Below are 27,498 nucleotides of genomic sequence, written 5' to 3' on the forward strand. Positions count from 1 at the left end.
AGACCTGAATTGAGTGACTCTGGAGTTTGCATGTTCTCCCCAGGTCTGCATGGGTTTCCATTGGTTGCTCTGGTTTCCTCTCAGTCCAAAGATGAGCAGGTCAGGTGGATTGGTTATGCTAAATAGCCCTGTTGTGTTAGGGTTGTGCAGGCCAAATGGGTTAGTAGCGATAAATGCAGGATTACAATGTGGGGCCTGGGTGGGATGTTCTTCAGGGGGTTGGTGCAGACTAGATGGCCTCTCCTCACTATAGGGATTCATGATAAACTGATATAGAGATGTGACCTGATGGGTGCAGAAGGAAAATTGGGAAACTGCAGAGAGTGACATCAGTTCAGACCGCAAACATTGATGTTATTTTCTGTGCTAATGGCACGAGGTTGTGGACATACTGGTTCTCAGTCTTTCATTCTCAAGATGTGGATTTGTCATTTTAGTGCCTCTGAAATTCACAGAATTGTTACAACGCAGCAGGAAGCCATTCAGGCCATTGGGCCTGCACTGGCTCATTACTCTTGCTTTCTTCCCATGCCTTTGCTCAATATTTCTATCTCTATCATCCAGTGTCCTTTTTTAAATTCCTCAGCTGAACCTGCCTTTGCCACATTTCCAAGCAGCGTTTCCATATGCTAACTACCGGTTGTGTGTATGTGGGGAGGAATGTTCTCTCATTACCCTTTTGTGCATCACTCTGAATACTTGCTCTCTTGTTCTTGTTTCTTATTAGAAGTGAGAACTGCTCTCCCTCCCCGTTTACTAGATACAGCCTGCTCATGATTTTGAAAACTTTCAACAAATCTCTCCTCAGCCGCCTTACTCAAGAGAACAGTTCCAACAACTTCAGTCAATCACTTTCTTTTCCCTTCGGTCCAACTCGTCCATGCTGAGCAGAATGGGAAGTGAGGTTATTTGAAATTGGAGAACTCCATGTTGAGTCCTCTGAGCTGTAGGCTACCTGGGTGGAAGATGAAGTGTTGTTCCTCCAATTTGCAGTGTGGTTTGTATTGGCAATGGAGGAGGCCAAGGATGGTCATGTCAGAAAGGGAGTGGGAAAGGGAATTAAAATGCATGGTGACTGGGAGGTTTGGTTGCCCCCTGCGGGCTCAGCAAACCGTTCCCTAAGTTTACGTTCGGTCTCCCCAGTGTAAAGAAGACCACATCAGGAGTACCTGATTCAGTAAACTAGGTTGAACCTCTGTCTCACCTGGAAGGATTGTTTGGGGCCCTGGATGGAGGTGAGGGGGGTGGTGTACTGGCAGGCTTTGCATCTTTTCCAGTTGCAGGGGTAGGTACCTGGGGGTTCAGTGGGGAGAGTGGCTCAAACCAAGGACTGTCGAAGGTAAGAGTTCTTGCGGAAGGCAGAGAAGAGTGGGAGGGGAAGATGTTTTTTGTGATGGGGTCTAGTGGGAGTTGGTGGAAGTGTTTCAGGATGTGTTGGATGTGATGACTGGTGGGTTGGTAGGTGAGGACAAGAGGTCTCCATCTTTATTGCATTGGGAGGGGGGATTTAGAGCAGTGGAATGGGAATGGCAGTGGTATGGTGGAGGGCTGTCTTCGTACCCTCTACCTATGTTCACCTTTGCCCTGCCCCCGCCACCCTTTTATCTGCTGCTCCCCCTACACCCGCCCGCAGTCCCGAAGAAGGGTTACACCTGAAATATCAACTTCTCCACCTCCTGATGCTGCCTGGCTTGCTGTGTACCTGTCTGGCATGCATGAAATGAGCTGCCAGAGGAAATGGGAGGCTGGTACAATTACAACTTTTAAAAGGTATCTGGATGGCTATATGATTAGGAAGGGTTTAGAGAGATAAGAGCCAAGTGCTGGAAAATGGGACCAGAATAGTTTGGTATGGACAAATTGGACCAAAAGATCTGTACCCATGCTGTACATCTGACTCTGAGATCATTCTCCATCTGAGGAACTGATTTCTGACCTAATTCTCTAACCAGTTCCATATAGTTTTTGTTAAGCCTTCTTAGGCAGTCTGTCATGATCAAGGATGTATTGCCTCCAGTCAGCTTTGATTAGGTTCAGAGATGGATAAATTTATCAGATCATGATACCTGCACAATAGTTGGTCTTCGATGAGTTTTGTGGATGGTTTGTTTGGAGGTTTGTGTGTTCCCTTTTTAAATGTTTCAAATGAAGTCTCTTGATGTGGTGTTGCTTTCCTGAATGAACCATTTCTACTTTGGTCAGTCAAGAGCCTGGGTCTCTTGGTGTGCAGCAGGTGTGTTTAACTACTTCAGATTCTTTTGAGGCCATCCCTAAAGACTTTTTTTCTGCTAATCTCTGGAGAGTCTCCTATGTAACCAAGCTCAAGGTTGAGCTTCAGGGGGTCTGATGTCAGGAATATGTGTGACGAGTTCTGCCCAGAGGGGTTGCTTGTGAGGGAGTTAGCCCCTCTACCCTGGGCAGTTTGTTTACAAGGTGTAACAGCTCGTGTTGATAGTGGTTATTTGAGGGATTCTTTATGATAGTTGTAAAGGATTACAACAAGCAGGTGGTTGTGGCATTGCTTTCTTTGTTTTGTTCTTGGGATATGGGTGATTGTTTCTGGAATAGTTCCTTTGATCATCAAGTTCTGGATCCAACTAAAGAGGAGGTTATACTAGAATTAATAAGCTGCACCGAGAAGATTGATTAAAAGCCTGAAAGTGAAGTCATCCCTGGGTATCAGCATCATAATATAATTGAATTTTATATTTGGCTACAGAGAGAAAAAGACTAGCATTTCACCTTAAATAATGGTGGCTATATAAGGCAACAAAACAGTGCTAGCTGAGGTGAACTGGCAATTTAGGTTCAGGGATAGTTCAACAGATGTGCTGAGTCAGACATTAAAAGGCTACTTCAGAATACATAGAATAGATCCATTCAAATGAGAAAAAAAAAATTCCGAGGGCAAGACCCACCATTTGTACTTAAGTTAAAACATCGACTATTTGCAATCTATCTCAAAGACTTGGACCTAGGGTCCAACCATGGGCTGGATAATTTTGCTGATGACACCAAGGTGAGGAGGTAAGTTGTCAAGAAGAGGTAGAGTCTGCAAAAGGCTATAGATTGTTTAAATGAGGTGGGTGAAATTTGGCAGATGGAGCATAATTTGGGGAAATATGAACTTGCCCAATTTGGCAGGAAGAATAGAAAAGCAGAATAATGTTTAGACATAGAGAGACTGAAGAGCTCAGTGGTATAACTGAGGTACCTCAGTGTCATGGTAGATGAATCACAAAAGTGAGTATGTAGCGACAACAAGAGTTTGGGGAGGCAAATTGGACATTTATTGCAAAGGGAAGGGAATTTGAAAGTAAGAAGTTTTACTGCAGCTGTACAGGATTTTATTGAGACCACATCTGAAGTACGGTGTACAGTTTTGGTCTCCTTTTATTTAAAAATAGATGCAAATGCTTTAGAAGCAGTGCAGAGGTGAAGAGTTTATCTTATGAAGAATGGTTGAACACTTTGGAGTTTAGAGGAATGACAAGTGATCTTATTGAAATGTCAGATCCTGATGGGTATTGACCAGGAAGATATCTGGAGGATGATTCCTATTATGTGGGAGACTAGAATTAGGGAAGATGGTGTAAGAATGAGAGGCGTTGCTTTTAAGACAGAAATAAATCTTCTTTTCTCAGTGTTGTTGATAAATTGAATTCTCTTCACCCAGAGAGCAGTGGTTGCTGGATCATTAAATTTAGTCAAGGTTGAGTTAAATATTTGATAAAGGATGGAAAGTTATATAATGGGAGAAAATGCATCTGGATCAATTATAACCTTGCTGAATGATGGAGTAGGTTTGAAGGGTTGAATAGCCGACTCCTGTTCTCCAGTTTTTGCTGCTGAATTCCTATGACAATGTAAATTGGGGCCGTCCCAAAGGCCAGAATTGGAGGAGTGAACAGAGGGTGGTGGTGGAGGATTGCTTTTCAGAATGGAGGTCTGTGACCAGTGGTGTACCACAAGGATCAGTGCTGGGTCCACTATATTTCGTCATTTGTATAAATGATTTGATATGAACATTGGTATGGTTAATAAGTTTGCAGACAACATCAAAATTGGAGGTATAGTGGACAACAAAGAAGGTTACCTCATGGTACAACAGGATCTTGATCAGATGGGCCACTGGACTGAAGATTGGCAGATGGAGTTTAGATAAATGTGAGGTGCTGCATTTTGAAAAGGCAAATCAGAGCAGAATTTAGTTACTTAATGATAAGGTCCTGGGGATTGTTGCTGAACAAAGATCTTGGACTGCAGGTTCATAGTCCCTTGAAAGTGGAATCTCTGGTAGATAGGATAGTGAAGGAGGTGTTTGGTATGCTTTTCTTAATTGGACAGTGCATGGAGTATAGGTGTTTGGAGGTCATGTTGTAGCGTAAAGAACATTAGTAAGGCAATTCTTGTCCTCTTCCTTTCAGGAGGATGTTGTGAAATCCAGAAAAGATTTACAAGGATGTTGACAGGGTTGAAGGATTTCAGCTATAGGGAGAGGCTGATTAGGCTGGGGTTGTTTTCTCTGGAGCATCAGAGGCTGAGGGGTGGCCTTAGAGGTTCATAAAATCATCATGGGCATTGATAGGGAAAATAGGGGCAATATTTTCACACAGAGGGTGGTGCGTGTATGGAGCTGCCAGAGGAAGTGGTGGAGGCAGGTACAATTGCAACATTTAAAAGGCATCTGGATAGTTATATAAATAAGAGGGATTTAGAGGGATATGGGCCAAGTGCTGGCAAATGGGAGTAGATCAGTTTGGGATCAGTCTGCATGGACGAGTTGGACCAAAGGGTCTCTTTCCATGCTGTACATCTCTGTCTGAGAGTGCAAAGTTCCTTGACTGTTTTGGGATTGTAGGAAGTTACAGAAAAGGAAAGATCTAAACCATGGATTTGAATAAAAATATGAAACTTAGGATTGAGGTGTTTGTCTAGGAGCTGATATAGGTCTGTGAGTATGGGTGATGGATCAATGGGAACTGGTGTGACTTAGGGCCAGTACTTAGGGCTATCTGATGAGCTCAATGCATTCCACACTCACTTTGAACAGGAGGTCAGTGAAACAATGTCATCTATCCCACCAACCTCCGATGTATACACGGTAACCACTGCAGACTTTTGATCCGCCTTGTTGAGAGTGAACACAGAAAGCAACTGGAACGAATGGAGTCCCGGGCAGGGCACTCAAATCCTGTGTGGATCAATTGATGGGAGTACTTGCAGACATTTTTAACCTATCCTACTATGATCTGAAGTCTCCACCTGCTTCAAGAAGACCACCATCATTCTGTGCCAAAGGAAACTTATGCAGCATGCCTTATTGACTGCCACCTGGTAGTTCTAACCACCCCCCATAATTATAAAGCGCTTAGAGCAGTTTGTCATGGCTCCCATCAATTCCAGCCTACCAAATTGCCTTGATCCTTTGCAATTCTCATATCAGCACAACAGGTCCACGGCAGGCACCATCTCTCTGACTTTACACTCATCCCTGTAGCAACTGGATAACAAGGATACCGATGTCAGGCTACTGTTTATTGACCACAGCTCTGCCATCAATACCATAATTCCAAATAAACTCTTCTCTAAACTCAGACACCTAGGCTTCTGCTTCTCCTTCTGTAACTGGATCCTCTACTTAGTACCCATAGACTGCAGTCAGTAAGAACAGGTGACAAGACCTGTTCTACCATAATCCTCAGCACTGTTGCCCCACAAGGCTGTATACTTAGCCCAATACTATACTTGTTATGCAGTCTCAACTGTGGTTAAATTGCATCCACCCACCCTCTCCATCTCCCTTTACAAGTTTGCTGATGACACCACCATTGTAGGTGAATCTCAAGCAACGTTGAGACAAAATACAGTAAAGAGATTTGAGTGGCATGGTATAAAAATGACAATCTCTCTATTGACATCAGCCAAATGAAGGAACTGGTCATTGACATCAGGAAACAAAGTGGAAGGCATACATCTTCAATGGTGCTGAGGTGAATATGGTCAAGACTGTCAAGTTCCAGAGGGTGATGATTGCCATCAATCTGTCCTGGTCCAAATATGTCAACATGATGGTCAGGAAAGCTACCTCCTCAGGAAGCTAAGGAAATTCAGCATGTCCACAAGGGTTCTTAGCAATTTCTATAGAAGCACCATAGAAAACATTCTATCTGGAGGTATCATAGCATGGTATGGCAATTGCTTTTCCCAAGACCGCAAGAAACTACAGTGAACAGTCCATTACATAAACCATCTTTTCATCCGTTGATTCCATCTATGCTTTGCACTGTCTCAGGAAAGCAGCCAACATAATCAATTACCTCTTCCTTCCTTTTCTGTTGGGAAGATGATATAAATATATGAAAATGCATTCAAAAAGATTCAAGAACTGCTTCTTCCCCGTTGTTATCAGATTTATGAATGGACTTCTGAAATGTTAATTTTGATCTCTCATGCTCTTTGCACTTCCTCTGTGGCTGAATTATGCACTCTGTTCTGCGACCCTGATGCACTTTGTATGGTGTGATCTGCCTGAAAGGGACACAAAACGACACTTTTTCACTGTACCTCAGTATATGTGACAACAATAAGTCCAGACTCCAAGTACTGGATAAACTCCCAAGCTTATGGAGTAAGAATAGAAGTGCTAGAAATGCTCAACATTTGTGACATCTGTGGAGAGAGAAATAGTTAACATGTTGAGTTCAAAAAATTCTTCAAGCCCAAAGATATTGAAGGCAATACCTGATGCTGGTGTGAAAAGCTGGGATATTATGGAGTTGGAAGTCGGCAGTCTTGGTGAGAATATGGCGTTGGAGGCTCTGCTCGAGATTAAACCAAGTTTGCAAGCATGCTGGTTCAGCCTTGTACTGGGGCCAAGATATGGAGAATTTAATCAGTGGCCAGTGTACTCAGTGTGTGGTAGGGCCCAAGGATAATAGCATTGGTCATTACTAAATGACACAGCATAGGAGGGCATTTTGATCTATTGTTCCTGTGCCTGCCCTCTAAATAGTTCTTTCAATTCAGTCCATATCATTGATCTTTTCCAATATCACAACTTTTTTTGCATTTGAAATGTTTTTTTTCCCCTTTTTGTTAGCCCTGGTTCTATTGTGAATTTCCTAAACACAAGAACACAATAAATAGGAGCAAGAGTAGACAGTGTGGCCCACTGAATGGGAGAACAGGCTTGAAATTCACCTTCCTGTTCTCTTGAGGTATACATGCATTCCCTCAGGTTTATCTAGCCTGCCTTATATGCAATGATGGAACCTTCACAACCCCCTGGGCTAGAGAATTCCATAGGTTCTCATCCTTCTGAGTCACTCTAAGATCAGCAGAAGCAAGTCATTCAGCCCATTAAATCTGTGCTGCTATTTGATGACATTGTGGCTGATCTGATCATCCTGAGCTCCGCTTTCTGCCTTTTACCCCATAACCCTTGATTCCCTTACTGATTTTAAAAATCTGTATATCTCAGCCCTGAATGCAGTTAATGACGCAACCTCTACAACCCTCTGCAGGAAATAATTCCACAAATATACTGCCCTTTGATAGTTTGAGGGGAATTCTATCTTCAAAGACAGCCCCTTATTTTCAGATTATGCCCTCTCCTCCTAGACTCTCCCACAAAAGCAAACTATATTCCTGCATCTAATGTCTGTCAAATCCCATAAGAATCTTGTTTGTTTCAATAAGGTTGCTTCTTGTTCTTCTAAATTCCAATTAGTACAGGCGCAATCTACTCAGTCACTCCTCTCAAGACAGACTAGGGCAGCACTGTGGCTCAGTGGTAGCGACCTGAGTTCGATTCCACCCATGGGTGACTATCTGTGTGAAGTTTCTCCTGTGGACCTGATTGGGGCTGTTAATCAGGGACCTCATTCTATGAGGTCCACCTGGCTGACCTTGTTAAAATCCATACACACTAGACTGGCAATAGGTTCCTTCTTTGAAGAGATATTAATCAGCATAGGAGAATACATTACAGAATTTAGAAGCATGTGAGGTGATCCTATTGAGGTTTGCAACATTGTAAAGGGACTTGATGGGGAAGATATGTTGGGAGAATATTTCCGCAGCTAAAGAGTCCAGATCTTGGGATCACAGCCTCAGAATAAAGGGCTGGCCATTTTGAACTGTGGGGTGAAATTTCTTCTCTTGTGATTTTGGATCTTTGGATTTATCGACCTCCAGAGAACTGTGGGTGTTTAATTATTAACTATATTGAAAACAGGTTGATACACTTTTGGATATTAAGGGAGAGTGCAAGAAAGTGGAATTGAGGTGTAAGATCACCCATGATCATATTAAATAGCAAGGCCAGCTCAAATCGACAAATGGCCTAATTTATTTCTAATGTTCCTATCTACCATTTCACTGAGTACTTGCATCCTCTCTCAGGCCTTGTTCTCTCACCTGAAGTGTGGTTGCCCTGATTTTACTGTAATACTCCAACTGGGATCTGACCAGCTAATTTTAAAAAAATTAACATGACGTGGTTACTTTATTGTGCTGTCTGCCTCTCATTATAAATCCAAGGAAGTTACATCACATACTAATAGTCTTCATAAATTGTCATGCCAAAGTCAACTGTATGAGCACCCAGTATCTTTATCCCTGAACATTGCCCCCACCTCTTTCCCGCCCCCGCTCCCCCCACCCCGCACCCAAACCGGTCTCCTCATTTATGCAGCTAAAATGAGTCATGCTTTTATATGAAACTTCACCAGTATACCCCTGTGTTAATATCATCCTCCTGTTTGTTACATTTCTGAACATGTATAATTTTTAATGGCATATTGAATATACTCTACCGGAATGCAGGTCATGAGTCTGTTTTCAAGAGGTGTAGTGATCCCAATCCTTGGGTAATGTTAACCGTAGAATTCCTCTGGTCTGTTTATTTTTAAAAAAATACTCTTCACTACAGTATTGCACTAGGTTACATATTTTGTCTCTGATTTATGCAGCAATTACACATATGTGATCCCAATCCTTGGGTAATGTTAACCGTAGAATTCCTCTGGTCTGTTTATTTTTAAAAAATACTCTTCACTACAGTACTGCACTAGGTTACATATTTTGTCTCTGATTTATGCAGCAATTACACATATATCAAAATTTGTGTAACTGATTTTATTTACTGAAGTTTAGTATCTACTCCATGCTTGAGCTCTGGCTTTCCAGCTTTGCTTACTTTATCCTGAGTTCACACCCAGCTTGACCAATCAAGCATAGGCAGCACCAATAGTAAAATAGATTCATAATCAAGCATAACAATTAAATACTACACATTTTGTTTTCTGCCCCATAGTCAATTCTGTGTCCCTACTCCCGTAACCCCTTTTAAACCAACTAGATTTGATTTTGCTAACAAAGTCAATATTTAATTGGCAAAAATATCAACTTTTCTGATGCTAGGTATCAGATGAGCAGCTTAATTTGAGGCAGAAGTCCTGTTGTACAACACCAGCAGAAGTGATTAACTGTTTTCGATCTTGTGGAACAACAGGTGTTGTTGGATGGCTATCTGATGATTGGAATTGATGGATGTGAGGCGGCTGATGGTACTGACTGGTTCTGTTATCATGCTTCCTCTTGTTGCATCTTCCCTGTGGGTTTCTGCAAGAAGAATGACATTGAATTAACGACGCCTAGAGGTAAGTTACATGTTGAAATTAAACAGCCTTTATAAATTGGTTATCAAATATTAGCAAAGGAAGAGCCCCCAATATAATTATGGATAGCAGCATGGATGAAGCTGCCTGAGTATGGGTGCTGAGTGAATTTAGACCTTGGGAGCAAACAAATTGGTGGTTTTGTTCCTGCTTTCCCTCATCTTTTCTCCTCCCACCCACTTCTTCTCTCACTGACACACGCACATCTTCTGGAGAGGATGTTGGCTGAGGCAAAGTTCTATTGTGCTGGCCTGTCTGAGATTTTTTTTTGAATGTGTGAACCTAAGATGGTAAGATTAACAGGCTTATACTAAGTATGTGTTGGTTAACCCTGGAGATTGACGTGTTCCCTGATGTTTCCATGTTCTTAATGGTCTTTGTGCTCTTAATTCATTCCAGCAAGAGACACTGGATGAATGGAAACCTTGAAACATTCCTTCACTTGTTCACTGGTTGCGAAGGCCCTTCATATGAGGAGCATGAATAGGGTGAATGACCAAGGTCTTTTTCCCCAGGCTTGGTAATCCCAAAACTAAAGAGCATGGGTTTAAGGTGAGAGGGGAAAGTTTTTTAAAAGGGACCTGTAGGGCAACTTTTTCACAGAGGGCGGACTATGTATTGAATGAACTGCCAGGGGAAATGGTGGAAGCTGGTACATTTGCAACACTTAAAAGGCATCTGGACAGGTATATGAATAGGAAAGGTTTAGAGGGATATGAACCAAGTCCTGGCAAATGGGACTAGATTAATTCTAGAATATCTGGTCGGCATGGATGGGTTGGACTGAAGGTTCTGTTTCTCTGCTGTATGTCTGACTGTATATTATCCCATCACTCTAGTATATTCAGAACAGGTTGGCAACACAATCAATAACTGCTTGTTTGGTTATTTCCTAATTAAGACCTGAATTCTTCAGCCTTTCGTTGTAATTTAGCTGAAGATTGTTGAGTCACAGATATATAGCACAGAAACGGACCCTTTGGTCCAACTCGTCCATGCTGACCAGATATCCTAAATTAATCTAGTCCCATTTGCCAGCACTTGGCCCATATCCCTCTAATCCCTTCCTATTCATGTACCAATCCAGATGCCTTTTTAAATATTCTAATTGTACCAGCCTCCGCCACCACTTCTGGCAGTTCATTCCATACATGCACCACCCTCTGTGTTGGAAAAAAAACGTTGCCCCTTGGGTTCCTTTTGAAACTTTTCCCCCCTCACAAAAACTTATGCCCTCTAGTTTTGGATTCCCCCAGCCCAAGGAAAAGACCTGGTCTATTTATGCTATTCATGCACCTCATGATTTTACAAACCACTAATAAGGTCAACCCTCAGCCTCCAACAATCCTGGGGAAAACAGCCCCAGCCTATTTAGCCTCTCCCTATAGCTCAAACTACCCTGCTCCCCTGACAACATCCTTGCAAATTTTTTCTGAACCCTTTCAATTTTTTAACAACATCCTTCTGATGGGAGGGAGAGCAAAATTGCACAATATCCTAAAAGTTTCCTAACCAATGTCCTGTACAGCTGCAACGTGACCTCCCAACGCAACGTGACCTCCCAACTCCTGTACACAATGCTGTCTCCAATGAAGGAAAGCATACTAAATACCTTCTTCACTATCCTATCTACCAGAGACTCCACTTTCAAGGAACAATGCACCTGCACTCCAAGGTTTCTTTGTTCAGCAACACTCCCCAGGACCTTAATATCCAATGTACAAATCCTACCCTGATTTGCCTTTTCTAAATGAAGCACCTCTCCAATATCAAAATTAAACTCCATGTGCAACGCCTTGGCCATTTGGCCCATCTGATCAAGATCCTGTTGTACTCTCAGGTAACCTTCTTTGCTGTCCATTATACCTCCAATTTTGCTATCATCTGCAAACTTATTAACTATATCTCCTATGTTCATATCCAAATCATTCTTTATAAATGATAAAAACAGTGGACCCACCAGCGATCCTTGTGGCACACCGTTGCTCACAGGCCTAAAGTCTGAAAAGCAACTCTCCACCATCACAGTCTAACTTCTACCTTCGAGCCAGTTCTGTATCCAAATGGCTAGTATTCTGTGATCTAACCTTGCTAGCCAGTCTACTATGAGGAACCTTGTCAAATGCTTACTAAAATTGTTATAGATCATGTCCACCACTCTGCCCTTATCAATCCTCTTCATTACTTCTTCAAAACACTCAATCAAATTAGTGAAACATGATTTCCCATGCACAAAGCCATACTGACTATTCCTAATCAGTCCGTGCCTTTTCAAATAGATCTAAATCCTGTCCCTCAGGGTTCCCTTCAATGTCAGGTTCACCTGTCTACAGTTCCCTGGCTTTTCCTTACCACCTTTTCTTAAATAGTGGCACCACATTAGCCAACCTCTAGTCCTCCAGCACCTCACCTGTACTATCGATGATACAAGTAGCTCAGCAAAGGGCCCAGCAATCACTTCCCTACCTTCCCAAAGGGTTCTAAGGTACATCTGATCAGGTCTTGGGAATTTACCCATCTTTTATATGAATAAGACATCCAGGACATGTCCTCTGTAATATGGACATTTTACAAGATGTCACCATCTATTTCTCCACATTCTATATCTTCCATGTCCTTCGTCACAGTAAACACTGATGCAAAATATCCGTTTAGTATCTTCACCATCTCCTGCAGTTCCACAGATAGGCTGCCTTGCTGATCTTTGAGCGGCCCTATTCTCTCCCTAGCTACCCTTTTGTCCTTAATAAAATTTATAAATTCCCTTTGGATTCTCCTTAATCCTATTTGCCAAAGCTATCTCATGTCCCCGCTTTGTTGCTTAAGGATACTCCTACTGTGCTTATACTCTTCTAAGGATTCACTTGATCTCTACCGTCTATACCTAATGTGTGCTTGCTTCCCTTTTTCTTGACCAAAACCTCCATTTCTCTAGGCATCCAGCATTCCCTACATCTACCAGCCTTACCTTTCACCCGAACAAGAATATACTGTTTATGGACTCTCATTATCTTATTTTTGAAGGCTTCCCATTTTCCAGCTGTCCCATTAACTGCGAACATCTGCCCCAGTCAGCTTTTGAAATTTCTTGCCTAATACCATCAAAAATGCCCTCCTTCCAATTTACAACTTCAGCTTTTAGATCCGATCTATCCTTTTACATCATTATTTTAAGACTAATAGAATTATGGTCTCTGGTCCCAAAGTGCTCCCCCACTGACACCTCAGTCACCTGCCCTGACTTATTTCCCAAGAGTAGGTCAGGTTTCAGAAAAATTTCTTTTACACACTGAACAAATTCCTCTCCACCTAAACCCTTAACACTATGGCAGATCCAATCTATGTTTGGAAAGTTAAAATCCCCTACCATTACCATCCTATTATTCTTACAGATGGCTGAGATCTCCTTACAAATTTGTTTCTGCATTTCCTGCTGAGTACTTGAGAGGGGTGGGTTTATAATACAATCCCAATAAGGTGGTCATCCCTTTCTTATTTCTCAGTTCCACTCAAGTAACTTCCCTGGATGTATTCCTAGGAATATCCTCCCTAAATACAGCTGTAATAATTTCCTTTATCAAAAATGACACTCCTTCCTCTCTCTTGCCACCCTTTTCTATCTTTCCTATAGCATTTGTATCCTGGAACATTAAGCTGCCAGTCCTGTCCATCTGTGGGCCACATCTCTAATTGCTATGATGTCTCATTCCCATGTTCCTAACCATGCTCTGAGGCCTTCCGTGTTAGGCCTCTTGCATTGAAATAAAAGCAGTTTAATTAATCACTCCTACCTCATTCTCTGCTTTGTTCCTCTTTCCAACTGTACCAGGCTCAGACTAATCTCTTTCCTCACTATCTCCCTGGGTCCCTTACTAGTTTGTCCTCCTGAGCAGCTCTAGCAAATCTCCCTGCCAGTTTATTAGTTCCCTTCCAATTCAGGCACACTCCATTATCCTTGTACAAGTCACCATTATCCTAGAAGAGATTCACCAGCTCCTCAGCCTTGCGTTTGTCTGCTCTATCCTCTTATTCCTACCCTCACTAGCTCGTCATACTAGGAGTAATCCAGATATTATTACCCTCTGACCTTTTTAAATTCCTGCCTAACTTCCTATATTCTCCATTCAGAATCTCATCCTTTTTCCTTTCCTATGTCATTAGTTCCAATATGTACAACAACCTCCAGCTGATCCCACTCTCCTTTTGAGAATATTTTGCACTCTGAAATATCCCTGATCCTGGCACCATGGAGGCAACACACCATTCTGATTTCTTGCTAAGTGTACAGTTTTTAAGTGTAGCATTGCTGTAAACTACAGTAGCGAGTAGAGTGAGTTCTTGAGTAATAGTCAAATTTTTTGACTACTTTTTAAAGTTAAATTTGAGGTTGACTATTACATGGATACTATTTTTGAGATGCTGAAATTCATGTCCATCAAAATTCATACCGTATCTTTAGCAGAAGCCCAATAGATCTCTAAACTAATACAGAGAAAAAGAAATTATATTAATTCTGAAATCCCGGCATGGCCTAGAAGACCGGGAGTGGAGCAGAACAACCAGCAGACTGGAAAGCTGGAGCGGGACATGACAGCTGGCACACTGACTCATAAACATTGATCTGTTATCTGTGAAGAGCTAGGGTTGACCTTTACACAAGATGTATGTTAAATTCCAGATTATTTGATCAAAAATAGGGGGTCGACTTTTACATGAGATCAGCTATTACTGAGTATATATGTTATGTTTTATTGACATCTGTCTTTCGATTAAATTTTAAAAATGTAAAACATGGGTACTAAGTTATCCTGGAGCAGTGTTTTTTAGAGCAGCAAGACTGTGCTACTTTCTGGGGCTCTAGATTGTTAAGGAGCAAATATGGCCTTTAGTAGAGTGATGAGCCACAGAAACGTTTGTTTGTGCCTCTGACTAGAGTCTCCTATCACAATTGATCACTTAGAATCTGACATACCCCTCGTTACATTACTAGTATCAATACCAGAAACTTTGCTGTTCGTGCTGTGTTCCCATGAGAGTCCATCACATTTTTCAAAACAGCATACCTGTTTGAGATGGGGATAGCCACAGGAGACTCCTGCACTACATGCCTCCCTCTTCCACCTTTCCTGGTGGTAACCCATCTACCCAGTGTATCTCCAGAATCCTTTTGAGTGACCTGTTGTAAATTGAGGATCAGGGTGATTGTGAGGACTTCTTGATTTGCTGGCTTCCATTAACTGGTAAAGATAGATTTTTGAATGATTTATCATGCTTTATTGATTTTGTTTCTTCTTGTTGGCTGGTTAACTTTAGTGGACAGTGCAATGCCTATGCTTGCAGTTTGCAGACTACCAGAAGACATTTGGTAAGGTTCCACATGAGAAATTGTTAGTCATAATTAAACCTATTGGTATTGAAAGCCATTTATTGTCCTGGTTAAAGGATTGGTTGGGTAATAGTAGGAGAAAGTGAGGTCTGCAGATGCTGGAGATCAGAGCTGAAAATGTGTTGCTGGAAAAGCGCAGCAGGTCAGGCAGCATCCAGGGAACAGGAGAATCGACGTTTTGGGCATAAGCCCTTCTTCAGGGTAATAGTAGACCAAGAGTAGGTATGATGTTTGTGTGTTCCAACTTGAATGAAATGGCTGGAGGTGCTCCACAAGGATTTGTTCTGGGTCACACAGACAGACAAAGACCCACATGCACACATATATTTTGTGTGGTGAACTTGTACTTGCAGAGTTACATTGCACTTTGCTCAAAAACTGCATACATTCAAGTAGAACTCTGAGCTCAAAATCTGCATGAATTTATGTAAAACTCTGATTCTAATCTAAAAAGTGAGATAACAATCTAAACATCAGGTCATAGACAGAGAACACAGGGTGCTAACACCTTCAACATATTGTCTAGCTATCACCATTGTTAACAGCTAACCCGAGAATGCAACTTTAAAAAAAGGGTTTTGTGATTTACATATGAAAGAAGTGAAACTATCACTGTATTCTAACAAATGAAAGGCTTAACAGACAATCAATTTTTCAATGTATAATTTCAGTTACATCACACTGCAAATTTTTGCTATAAATTCTGTTACAATCGAGCCCTCCACAATCACCTGATGGAGTGTCGCTCCGAAAGCTAGTGTGCTTCCAATTCAACCTGTTGGACTATAACCTGGTGTTGTGTGATTTTTATTCTAGATTAGGGTGAGTAAGCTAGAGTTGTAGGTGTGTAGAGATTAGATAATCCAGCCTAATAGTCCTTGGAAAGTAGATGATGATCACGAGTGAGGTTGATGAAAGGCAGTGGCGGTGACATAAATGTAAAGGCAGAGTTGGGACAATTGGGAGAATTTTGGAAGCAGTTTATTCATGGAACAGGTAATAGAAGTGTGGAGCACACACTTAGAAAAAGCAGTACATGCTGGTTGAATATATTAATTCAATCTGAGTCAGGTTTTTCTAAGGATATTGAGGTTTGTGGAGCCAAGTTAGATGGATGAAGTTAGAATACAGATTGGTCAGTATCTCATTGAGTGGTGAGAATAAGGAACCTGCTGACAGTGGTTTAAGTGAATAGATGCATTTAAATGAAAAACTAGATGAGAGAGAAGGAAAACTATGGTTGAATGCAATGAGGAAAAGATAGATTGAGGCCTGAGTGGAACATAGACTGGTTGGCTGTTTCAGCACTTTTGTAATGCAAGAACAGGATTGAGAATCTCCTGTCAGTGCTCTTCTCTTTTCACTACCTTTTTCCATTAAAGGTTTGGAAACTTGCTGCTTAAATGTCTCTAGCTGGGGCATCATTTAATGCGCATATTTATTGTAAGTGAGCACTTTGTTCAGATGTCTTAGTCATGCCTCATTACCCTCTTGTTTCTTTGGCTGTATGGTGAGGAAGTTCTCTGCTCATGGTCTTCTCTATTTTGATTCTAGGCTGGGAGCAATGCTTTGACTGGGATACATATTTGACAGAAACTGGTTCCATAGCAGCTCCTGCAAGTCTATTCATTAGGGTGAGTAAGGCAGATACTTTCTGCCGTAATTTTATAAGTGACTACTGGATATGGAAGACCTGTGAAGGCTGGATCGAAACGATTCTGTCTCCCTGCTCTAAGCCGACTGATGCTAATGTAGACCCTGCAGCACCACCACACTGATTGGGATCAATTAACCCAACGTGAGTCAGGATTGAAACTAGGACCCTTTCCCACCAATAGAATTTTTTTTTAGCTTTTTATGTTTGCAAAATAGTGAAGAGTCATTACAGCACAAAGGAACTCATTTGCCAGTCTTGTCTGTGTTGGCTTTTTCAACTCACTAAAATGCTTAATGCCATTTCCCCTCCATTTGAGGGACATTAAGCTTAATTAATTAAGATGGTTAAAAGAGAATTTTTGCCCCAGGGGCAATATTCTTGTAGAACATAGAACAGTACAGCACAGGAATGGGCCCTTTGACCACGGTGCTGTGCCAAACATGATGCCAAATTAAACTAACCCCTTCTGCCTCACCTGGGTCTATATCACTCCACTCCTTGCGTGTTCATGGGCTTATCTAAAAGTCTCTTAAATGCCCCTATTGTATCTGCTTCCACCACTATCCTGGCAGCGTGTTCTCAACGCCTCCTATGTTATTTTTGCAAAAAAATGAAAATTGTCCTTCATCTCCTTTTAAACTTGTCCCTTCCAACTTCAATGCATGCCCACTCGTATCAGACATTTCAACTTTGTGGTTGGGGGAAGATTCTGACTGTCAACCCTATCTATGCATCTCATAATTTCATAGACTTTTATCAAGTCTCCCCTCAGCCTCTGCTGCTCCAGAGAGAACAACTTGCCTCTCTTTATAGGTCATACTTTTTTAATCCAGACTGATGTCTGGTAAACCTCTTCTGCACTCTCTCCAAAGCCTCCACATCCTTCCTATAATGTAATGACCAGAATTGAACGCAATACTCTAAATGTGGGCTAACCAGAGTCCTATCGAGCTGCAACACGACATTCTGACTCTTGTACTCAATTCTCCGACCAATAAAGGCAAACATTCCAAAATCTAACAAGCCTTTGGAAGAATATGAAATGCTTTATCCCAAAGGGATAGAATACATTGAACAAAATTGGATTCCTGCTTTGCAGAATAGAAATATTGAAGAATGTTATAAATGATAGGAAGTTAGGATGTTAAAAGGTGAAATTGTGGAGATGGAACAAGCTTGATCTATGTGACCTTATCTACTTGTGTTCCCAGGGCCTACAGTGCCATAGTAGACCTAAGATCTGAGGAGCAAAAATGTAACCTCCCTTTGCAATATGTTATGAGGCCTCAGATCGGAGAATTAAAAATGTTGTCACATTATTTTTCAGGATATTCCATACCATGGGTTTGAACCTGGAATGAAACTTGAGGCTGTTGACCTGATGGAACCTCGCCTAATCTGCGTTGCTACAGTGACACGCATAGTGAACCGTCTATTGCGGATCCATTTTGATGGATGGAGTGATGAATATGATCAATGGGTAGACTGTGAGTCCTCAGATTTGTATCCGGTGGGCTGGTGTGAGTTGACTGGCTATCAACTCCAAATGCCTGTAGATCCAGGTAAGATGCCAAAATGGTCACTGTTGCGCCATTTGGAGAAAAGACTGTATTTCGCAGTATTATTTTTGTTACTCTTGTGATAGCTAATTAAATTAATTTAATGTCTAGTTCCTCTCTCATCATAAATCATCATTTATACCCACATACTATAAAATAATACTCTGTTCCTTTGCCACAGAGTCTTTACAGATCTCTAGCTTTCCTTCATTCAAGTTCCTACCTCCCTAAGTATATTCAGTCTTCTTCAATTTTTTATTACCTTTTTTTCTTAACTATGGCTTCAGTCTTGGTAAAAACAATGACTGCAGATGCTGGAAAGTCTCAGAATTAGAATGTCAATCCAACTCTTGAGGCTATGACACAGTATCTAGATTGATGCAGTTCAGAGGGGAGATTCTTCGCTATCAAAGGTACTCTGTCCAGAATGAGTTATTAAACAGAGCATTGTCCATGCTCTGTGGTGGATATAAGGAGATCACCAGGCATGACAATGAGCAGAGAAATTTTGCTGGGATACTGCTTAAACCAAGTCATTATCACGTTGCAGTTCATAAAAACTTACTGTACATATGTTGACTGCTATGTTTTCCATATTACAAGTAACTTTTAGTTCAAACATTGACTGGTAATTCATTGGCTATACATCACTTTGGCATTGCCTCTGTTCACAAAGGTGCTATTAAAATTCAAGTCTGCCTTCTTTTCCTCCACGTTAACATGTGGAATCTTTCAAGAATGTATACTTTACACCCCTGCACTTTATATTCTCACCATGCAGTGTCAGATTTCTAACGATCCCTGTAGAGGTCAATAAACGGAAAGAGCTGAACTTCCCAAATGAACCCAGCAGAAGAAACCAATGGACGTAGTTTAACTTTTTGTACCTCCTACTTTAACAATCAAACCAAAATTGACACAAATTTTCTGTCGATTCATGTTTCATTTATATTCAGTCAAACTGTGAATGGCACTTCAAAGAGCTGATGCAACAAAGATCTGCAAACAGTTGCTTTGTTATACAGAAATTGAATATTGCTAAGAACCGATCTGTTGCTGATGGTTTTCACCTTGCAATTATTAAGACAAATACATGAATATCAATTTTCAAACTATCACAATGTATCCTACAGGAGAAGAGGATGTTTGATTGGTTGACCACTTGATTCTGATGGGCACAGGTGTAGTTTTGAAGAGCTACAAGCTCCTAAGCTCTGAAAACGTTTTAAAAGTGCAAGGCTTGAATGTATTCCTTTTCTTTTTAGAGAATTGGGTCCCTGAATATGAATGAATGTAGCTTCTTGCAAGCGTTATGATTGACTTAAATTGGTAGGTATTGGAGCTGTTAGCAGTTTGAGAATTGTTCAGCAAGCTCTGCCCAATGGCAGAATTACATCTAACAGGAAATATTTGGTTTGAATTTTGCTTGAGTACAGTCTAGACTGTGCCTATGACAAGTCAAATGAGTCTGATGTTTGCCTTTGATAAGCCAATTGTTAGAATGATAGGTCTCATGGATTTGCTGATAGTCCTTTTGAATATGTAAATATGTCACATCTAGCCCAAAAGACGTTCACTACTCATTCTTCCAGTGGTTAAGTTCAACTCTTTTTTTTTTGTCACACAGAATGTTATCCTGCAGTTGCAGCTTTCTGTTTGATATGATTATCATTGATAGGGCACACCTCTTCAGAACCTTTTTTTTTCCTCATTTCATGACAGTCCTGATGACCTGGACTATTTTGAGTTGCTTTCAACTGAAAGCGTAATAACCCCTGGTGTGTAGTAAATCTGGCTTTGAATAAAAACTGAGGCAACGGTAGTAACTTTACTATCCCTGCTCTAAAACCCAGCCTTCAGTATTATTGCTTTTTAGCCCCGTCACCAATACAACTCCTTGCTTTCCTGCTTTGAGCACTCCCTCTTCCCAGGTTCACAGAAACATGACATTTTTGTATCTTTTGTTTTAGTTGGGGTTTGTCTCAAAACATACAGGAGTCAAAACCAAAGATAGGGCAGGCAACCGCTCTCAAACTGCTGATTTCATCAGAGTATCTGTAGATATAGCACTAAGTAGATGATGCAGCTCTGCTGTTCCACCAGAGAGGAGGGCATGCTTTCCTCTAATTTAAACATCATCTTGAAATCCCTCTTCCTCTGTTCTCACTGCAAACTCTGCTCCTTTGCCACAGAGTCTTTACAGATCTCTAGCTTTCCTTCAGTTTAAAACAACTTGTAAAATTCTCTTTATTTGACAATGAACTCAGTTTTAAACTCTATATCTACTAGTCCTCACTAAGAACTCCCCTATCTCTGCCCTTCTGCCTGCATTCCCTCTAGACTGAAATACTCTGAACTACACTTCACCTAACAATGTGGGTTTACTTAACCAGATGGTCTGCAGTTGCTCAAACAGGTTGCTCATCATCACCTTCTCCAGGACAACTAGAGATGGGTTCCAATTCCAGGCCTAGCCATTTGGAATCCACATACTATAAAATAATACTCTCAAGTTTTCTTTGGCTTGTCACCCTTGATGAAGTGCAATCTGTTCAGAACTCTGCCCTGCATAAATTGTACCATGTTGCCCTAAACTTGAATGTACTCTTTTGTCTGGTTCACAAATTCTTTAAAGACATTAACAGCTTGGTATGTGGGGACACTCTTAAGAGGATGATTAATTCAGCTTTCTGTGCAGCATGGAGTGGAAATGCAATGAAATTCAGAGGTGATTGAAGGATTTCTTCATCAGAGGGGAGCAATAGGTAATCTCAAGGAAGCTTGAAGTATTTCAGGGATTGATGGTGCTGCTATTGGATGAGATTTTGTGGGTGAATTTTCACCTGAACTTTTTTTTTTGCATTTCATTTAAAACTTGCCTTAATTTAGTCCTTGGCTGCAATGGGAGTGAATTTAATAAACCATTATTAATTTTATTGTTTTCCTGATCTCCATGGTACTTGCATCAGACTCCTAGTCTGCCCCAAATTTAAAATCACAATCTTTCTCCCCATCTCTAAATGACCATATAGCTGTACCTTTCCCATTTTATTCTTTAGTGTTCTTCAATCCTCTGCCCTCCTGAATGCACTATCCTTTTGACTATGTCTGTAACCCCTCCTTTCTTCATGCACTGACAGTTACTGAGTTTTCTGATGGCTACCTCGCTCTTTGGAAGTATTTATCTGGGAATTCAGGGATGATCACCTTTTTTTTCCCTCTTTCTAAAAGCCACCTCAGAACCTCCTCTTTAGCATGAGTTCTTCTATTCATCCAGACCTTAAGATTTCTTTTAAACAATATTCATTCACAATATTTGCATAATAAGGCAGTAGAGCTGCTTGCTTTGAGTGCCGTAGTTCAAAATTTCTAAGAATACTGAATAGATGTTTGCTGAGGTCACAGTTACATCAATATGTACCTCAGAGGCTCATCTGCACATTAACCTATCACTGACCAAAGTTTCTGTCATTCTTCTGAACTCTAACAGTCTTTCTCAGTGTCTGAAACAAAAACCGAAATTGCTGGAAAAATTCAGCAGGTCTGGCAGTATCCGTGGAAAGAAAGCAGAGTTAATGTTTCTGGTTCAGTCACCTGTCTCAGCTTCTGCCTTTGTAAAAGCACAAGAAAAATGGTAGAAGAGAGAAGGCCTATTTGTCTTAATGACTCAACTGCAAGGCTTTATGTATAATTATACTTCCTCTACTCCACTCAAATTCCTTATGATCTCCTGCACAGCCTGAAACCCAGAATTTAAAAAGCTCAGGCTCATGGAGGCAAAGGTCAGAAATACATCCCTCTGGGCATACTTTGGTGAATAAAACTAGTCGAATAAATCAATCTGTCTGACTGATCAATTGTATAGCATTTCCTATTAATATGGGATGGTCTCCACTCCAGCAAGAAACAATTCCAACTTTTCTTTGAAGGAAGTCTTGGACTGAAAAGTGGTGAGTAACATTTGTGCCACACAAGTTCGGACAATGACCAATAAGAGACAATCTAATATCCTTGATATTCAATGGCATCACCATTGAATTCCCCACTGTCAACATCTTGGATGGTCCCATTGATCAGAAACTGAACTGGACTCTCCAATAAAACAGTGAATACAAGAGCAGGTCAGAGGCTAGGAATACTATTGTGAGTAACTCCCTTCTGACTCCCCAAAGCCTGTCTGCCATCTACAAGGCACAAGCCAGAAGTGTGATGGAATTCACTCCACTTGCCTGGATGAGGGCAGCTCCAACAACACTCAAGAAGCTTGACACATTCTGGGACAAAGCAATCTGCTTGATTATTCCCACATCTACAAACCTATTGGAGGTCAATTGGAGGAGAACTTGCCCCCCACCACTGACGCTCAGAAGCAGCAATGCATTCTATGTACAAGATGCATTTTAGAAATTCACCAAGATCCTTAGCACCTTTCAAACTCATGGCCACTTCCATCTAGATGGACAATAGCAGGATATACATGGAACATCACCACCTGCAAGTTCTCCTCCAATTGACCCATCATCCCAACTGGAAAGTATATCGTCATTCTTTTAATGTCACTGGGTCAGAATCCCAGAATTCCCTCCTTAATGGCGTTGTGGTCAACCAACAGTACAGATTGCAGCAGTTCATCAGCTGCTTCTTAAGGGAAGCTAATGCTAGCCACCCAGTGATGCCCACATCCCACGAGTGAATAAAAGAATTTCAATAAATTGATATTCACTGCGGGAGTTGGCGACTATTCCAAGAGATCTTTTTATTTTACAGGAAGACCTTTATTCTCCATCAGAGATGTGGATAGGAGCAAATTGCTCGATTTGATGCAATCGTAGCTGGTTTCTGGCTTCAATAATACTTTCCTGCCCTCTCCCCAAGGCCCTCAATTCCCTGAAAAACTAAACATTTGCTAGTCTCCTCCTTTAAATGTGTTTAATGACAGACCATCCGCAGCCCTCTGGACCAATGTTCTTGGGGAAAGACTATCTGGGAAATTTTAAGCTAATTTGATAGATAAAAGGCCAGCAGGATGAAACAGTAGTGAAAGGAAACACTGGAGAGGCATGCTGAGGGATCTGCTAAGGGATAAATGCAAATCACTCGAAGATGAATTTGAAATGCGTATCTGTTAAACATAGAGATTGTAGTACAGGTGACCATTTCATCCATCACAACTGTGCTGGCTGTTTGAAAGAACATTCTCAATTGGTTCCCCTGGGTCTAACTTTATTTTCTTTGTCTGCAGCACTAAGTTCTTTGTCCTCCAGTTCCTATTCAACTCTTTTTTTTTTTAAATTAGCTCAGGCTGTGGCTTCCATCATCTTTCCTACCAGAGTATTTCGGATTCTAATGATTGAGTGGATTTTTTTTTCATTCTCGCTTCTAGCCTCTGGCAGTGCTTTTGTATGCATAACCTTGACTGACTTGGCAAAGTTGTGGTTATGGACTAGGTCAGACCCCCATCAAAATATTTTAAGGTGGTAGTCTAGATGCTAACTTTTTTATTATTTAAAAGGGAAATGTAACGTGCTGTGTTCCAGGTGCAATTTGACTGGTCAAACTACTCTACGTTAAGCAAAACACAATTTATTTGAATGCTATATAGTCAAAATACAACAAAAGAAAGAAGATCTTAGATTAACTTAACTCTATTGGAAACCTTAACAGGATAATAGATACAGTAACTATCACTAACTGTTCCAATATAGTAGTACCCCATAAACACACCCTTTGGCAAAGGCAAATTCAGAAAAATAGATTTGCCTCTGGTAACCCGGCAGCAGAGAGAAACTTATAGTAGTTTTAACAGAGAGGGGAAAGATCGATTCTACTTCACAACTCTAGCAGCTTCTGCCTTGTTGAGACTCCCAACAGCAACCGCTTAATGCTAAACCTAAAAACAGCTAGAAACCCTGCTGAGAGAGTTGGCCACACCCATCCAAGCTGCTTCCACTGTTCCATTTTTCTTAAAAATGAAACCTAAGGCCCCTCAAGCTCTTTACAGGCTTGCCAAGTAGACAGCTTGCCACCTCTGTCACAAAACATCTCTCTCTTCTTTTTAAAAAAAAACCAAAATACCCTCTTAAAGTCACAGCATAAGCATATTATCTTGAAAACCTCAATTAGGAAGTATCTTAATGATCTTCATTTCAAGAAGAACAATCCTGTGGAGGACTTTATCTTAAAGGTTGAACAGCTTCGGCCTTTGAAAATTGGAATTTAGAAGAATGTAGGATGTATGTTGCTGATTCAGGTTCTTGACTGGCCAGCAGTGCAAGGATAAGTAGAGTTGAACATAAGTGACTCATAATTGCAATTATCCTGTTGTTGATCATAGTAAAAGCCTAGTGTAGGCTTTATCATCAACTGTCGTCTTGGTGGCACAGCGAGTGTAGTGAGGTGAGTGAAGTTAAACCATCAAGTAAATACTTCTGTAATTATGAACCCATTATAGATAGATTAATGTTAACCCTGACTGTCATCCTTTTAGCTACTGTACACCAATGAACATGAGTAGAGGAACTATGAATTTTGTATTTTCTTTCTTTACTGGTGACCCTAATGTTTGTTTTGGGAGAAAGTGAGGATTGCAGATGCTGGAGAATCAGTCGAAAAGTGTGATGCTGGAAAAGCACGGCAGGTGAGGCAGCATCCTAGGAGCAGGAAAATAGATGTTTTGGGCTGATGAAGGGCTTTTGCCCGAAACATCAATTCTCCTGCTCTTCGGATGCTGCCTGACCTGCTGTGCTTTTCCAGCACCACACACTCAACTCTAATGTCTATGTTCTCCACTCTCATCCAAATTGCCTTTGGGAAAATGTGTTTATTATAGAACACTAATATTTCTTTTCATTTATTCCAGCTCCTGAAAAGCCTGCCACTAAATCGACAGAAGCCAGTAAGACAAAGAGGAAACCCTTTGGGAAGAAAAGTAAGTCTTCCCATGTTGATTTATTTTTTCCCAGATTAAAATGGCAAAATTGAAGTGTAGCTCTGGGGTATAGAGATGGTCAGAAATGTGAGTCTCCATTTTTGGTGCCCCTGGTGATTCAGATGTAGACATTAACTTACTAAACTGTCTTGCCCTCCAAATTATTCTATGAAATATCTTGAACATGAGGATATCTGAAAGAATTTCTTTTAAAGCTATTTTAAATTAAAGGGTTCAAGTGACATTATTCTGATTTTAGAGTCATAGAGATGTACAGCATGGAAACAGACCCTTCGGTCCAACCCGTCCATGCCAACCAAATATCCCAACCCAATCTAGTCCTACCTGCCAATACCCAGCCCATATCCCTCCAAACCCTTCCTATTCATATACTCATCCAGATGCCTTTTAAATGTTGCAATTGTACCAGCCTCCAACACTTCCTCTGGTAGCTCATTCCATACACGTACCACCCTCTGCGTGAAAAAGTTGCCCTTTAGGTCTCTTTTATATATTTACCCTCACCCTAAACCGATGCCCCCACTGTTTATTTATTCATCTGTGTGTTCATGTCTTTATGCTCTGTCTTCCTGAGGCAGCATTACAGTCTGTTCCAGAGTTCTGGTGTAGTCTAACTTCACCCACACTGTGGTATTTGTACTCAGAAATACAAAGCTCTGTGACATAACTGCAAGGTTCTTTCAGGATTGCCCATGCATATTATTTGGAAATGGGATGGCGATGGGGAACATTCCCAGAGTAAGAGGTAGAGCATCCAGGACTGATGAGGAGGAATCTCTTCACTCATTGGGTATTAAGTCTTTGGTGTTCTGTACTGCAGAGAACCGGGGAGTTTTAATCATGAAATATGTTCCAAACAGAGAGAACCATTGTTTTTACATTGCTAAGTTACCTCAGGATATGAGCATAATATGGGTAAAATGGTCTCAAGTAAATGATCAGCCGTGACCTATTTGAATGGTGAAGCAGCCTCAATGGGCTGAAATGGCCTATTTTTCCCATGTTCCCACATTCCTTAAATTTCAGTGCCTCACGGATAATTTGGTGCTGAACTTTTTTTAAAAGACACTACTTTTTTTTTATGTCTTTTACTGGAGTCTGTAAAACATAGTCATAGAGTTGTACAGCATGGAAACAAATCCATTCCATGAGTCCAACTCATCCACATCAACCAGACAGCCCATCCTGATCTAGTCCCATTTGCTAGTATTTGACCCATGTCCCTCTTAAACCCTTTTCTATTCTTGTGCCTATCTAGATGCCTTTTAAATGTTGTAATTGTACCAACCTCCTCCATCACCTCTGGCAGCTTGTTCCATACATATATCACCCTCTGCATGAAAATGTTACCATTCAGGTCCTTTTTTATCATTCCCCTCTCACCTTAAACCTGTGCCCTCTAGTTCTATGTTAATAATGAACCTTTATATGTTACCAGGGTAGCCTGATTATATTACTGTATTTTACTAATCCAGAGACCTGGAATAATGATCCAGAGATGTGGGTTCAAATCCCACCCCGAAATTGTAGAATGTGGATTCAATTTACTTAAGTGCTAGTATTCATAATGATGACCATGAAATTACTAAATTGTTGACAAAGAGAGCTGCCTATTTCAAGATAAGTCTGCCATTTCTACCTCATCTGACCCATGTATGACTCCAGACCGACAAAGAAGTGCATCTGTTAACTGTCCTCTGAAAAGCAAGTCATTCCATTGTATTCAAGAGTTTGGCTTGTCACTACTTTTTCAAAGGCAGTTAGGAATTGGCAGCAAATGTTGGCCTAATCAGAAATGTCCTCGTGAGTTTTATTTTTAAAGTCATAGACTGGCATTGCTATTAATAAACCTTTACTCTTACCATAAGATGATGAAATCAAGTCATGTGACATGAGCTTATAGTCTCAACAGGTTTATTTAAAATCACAAGCTTTCAGAGCGCTGCTCCTTCATCAATTGAAATTTTTATCTGACTAAGGCGCAGTGCTCCAAAAACTTGTGACTTTAAATAAAACTTTTGGACTCTAACCTGGTGCGACTTTTGATTTCGTCTACCCAGTCTAACACCAGCACCTCCATAAGACCATAAGACATAGGAGTGGAAGTAAGGCCATTCGGCCCATCGAGTCCACTCCGCCATTCAATCATGGCTGATGCGCATTTCAGCTCCACTTACCAGCGTTCTCCCCGTAGCCCTTAATTCCTCTAGACAACAAGAATCTATCAATCTCGGCCTTCAACTGGACTTCATTGAGTTGTAGAA

General features: G+C 41.0%; 1 protein-coding gene across 5 annotated transcripts in view; it reads left to right on the top strand.

The window, feature by feature from the left end:
- l3mbtl2 (L3MBTL histone methyl-lysine binding protein 2) overlaps positions 1 to 27,498 on the top strand; it is a 109,577-nt gene that overhangs the window by 50,372 nt on the left and 31,707 nt on the right. For all 5 annotated transcript variants that reach the window (XM_043679906.1, XM_043679905.1, XM_043679903.1 and 2 more), the window contains exons 12-15: positions 9,518 to 9,665; positions 16,624 to 16,703; positions 18,054 to 18,288; positions 25,145 to 25,213. In XM_043679906.1, the coding sequence (XP_043535841.1) occupies positions 9,518 to 9,665; positions 16,624 to 16,703; positions 18,054 to 18,288; positions 25,145 to 25,213 (532 nt within the window). The remainder of the gene's footprint in view (positions 1 to 9,517; positions 9,666 to 16,623; positions 16,704 to 18,053; positions 18,289 to 25,144; positions 25,214 to 27,498) is intronic.

The sequence above is a fragment of the Chiloscyllium plagiosum genome, chromosome 39 (genome assembly GCF_004010195.1).
Source record: "Chiloscyllium plagiosum isolate BGI_BamShark_2017 chromosome 39, ASM401019v2, whole genome shotgun sequence".
NCBI classification, from domain to species: domain Eukaryota; kingdom Metazoa; phylum Chordata; class Chondrichthyes; order Orectolobiformes; family Hemiscylliidae; genus Chiloscyllium; species Chiloscyllium plagiosum.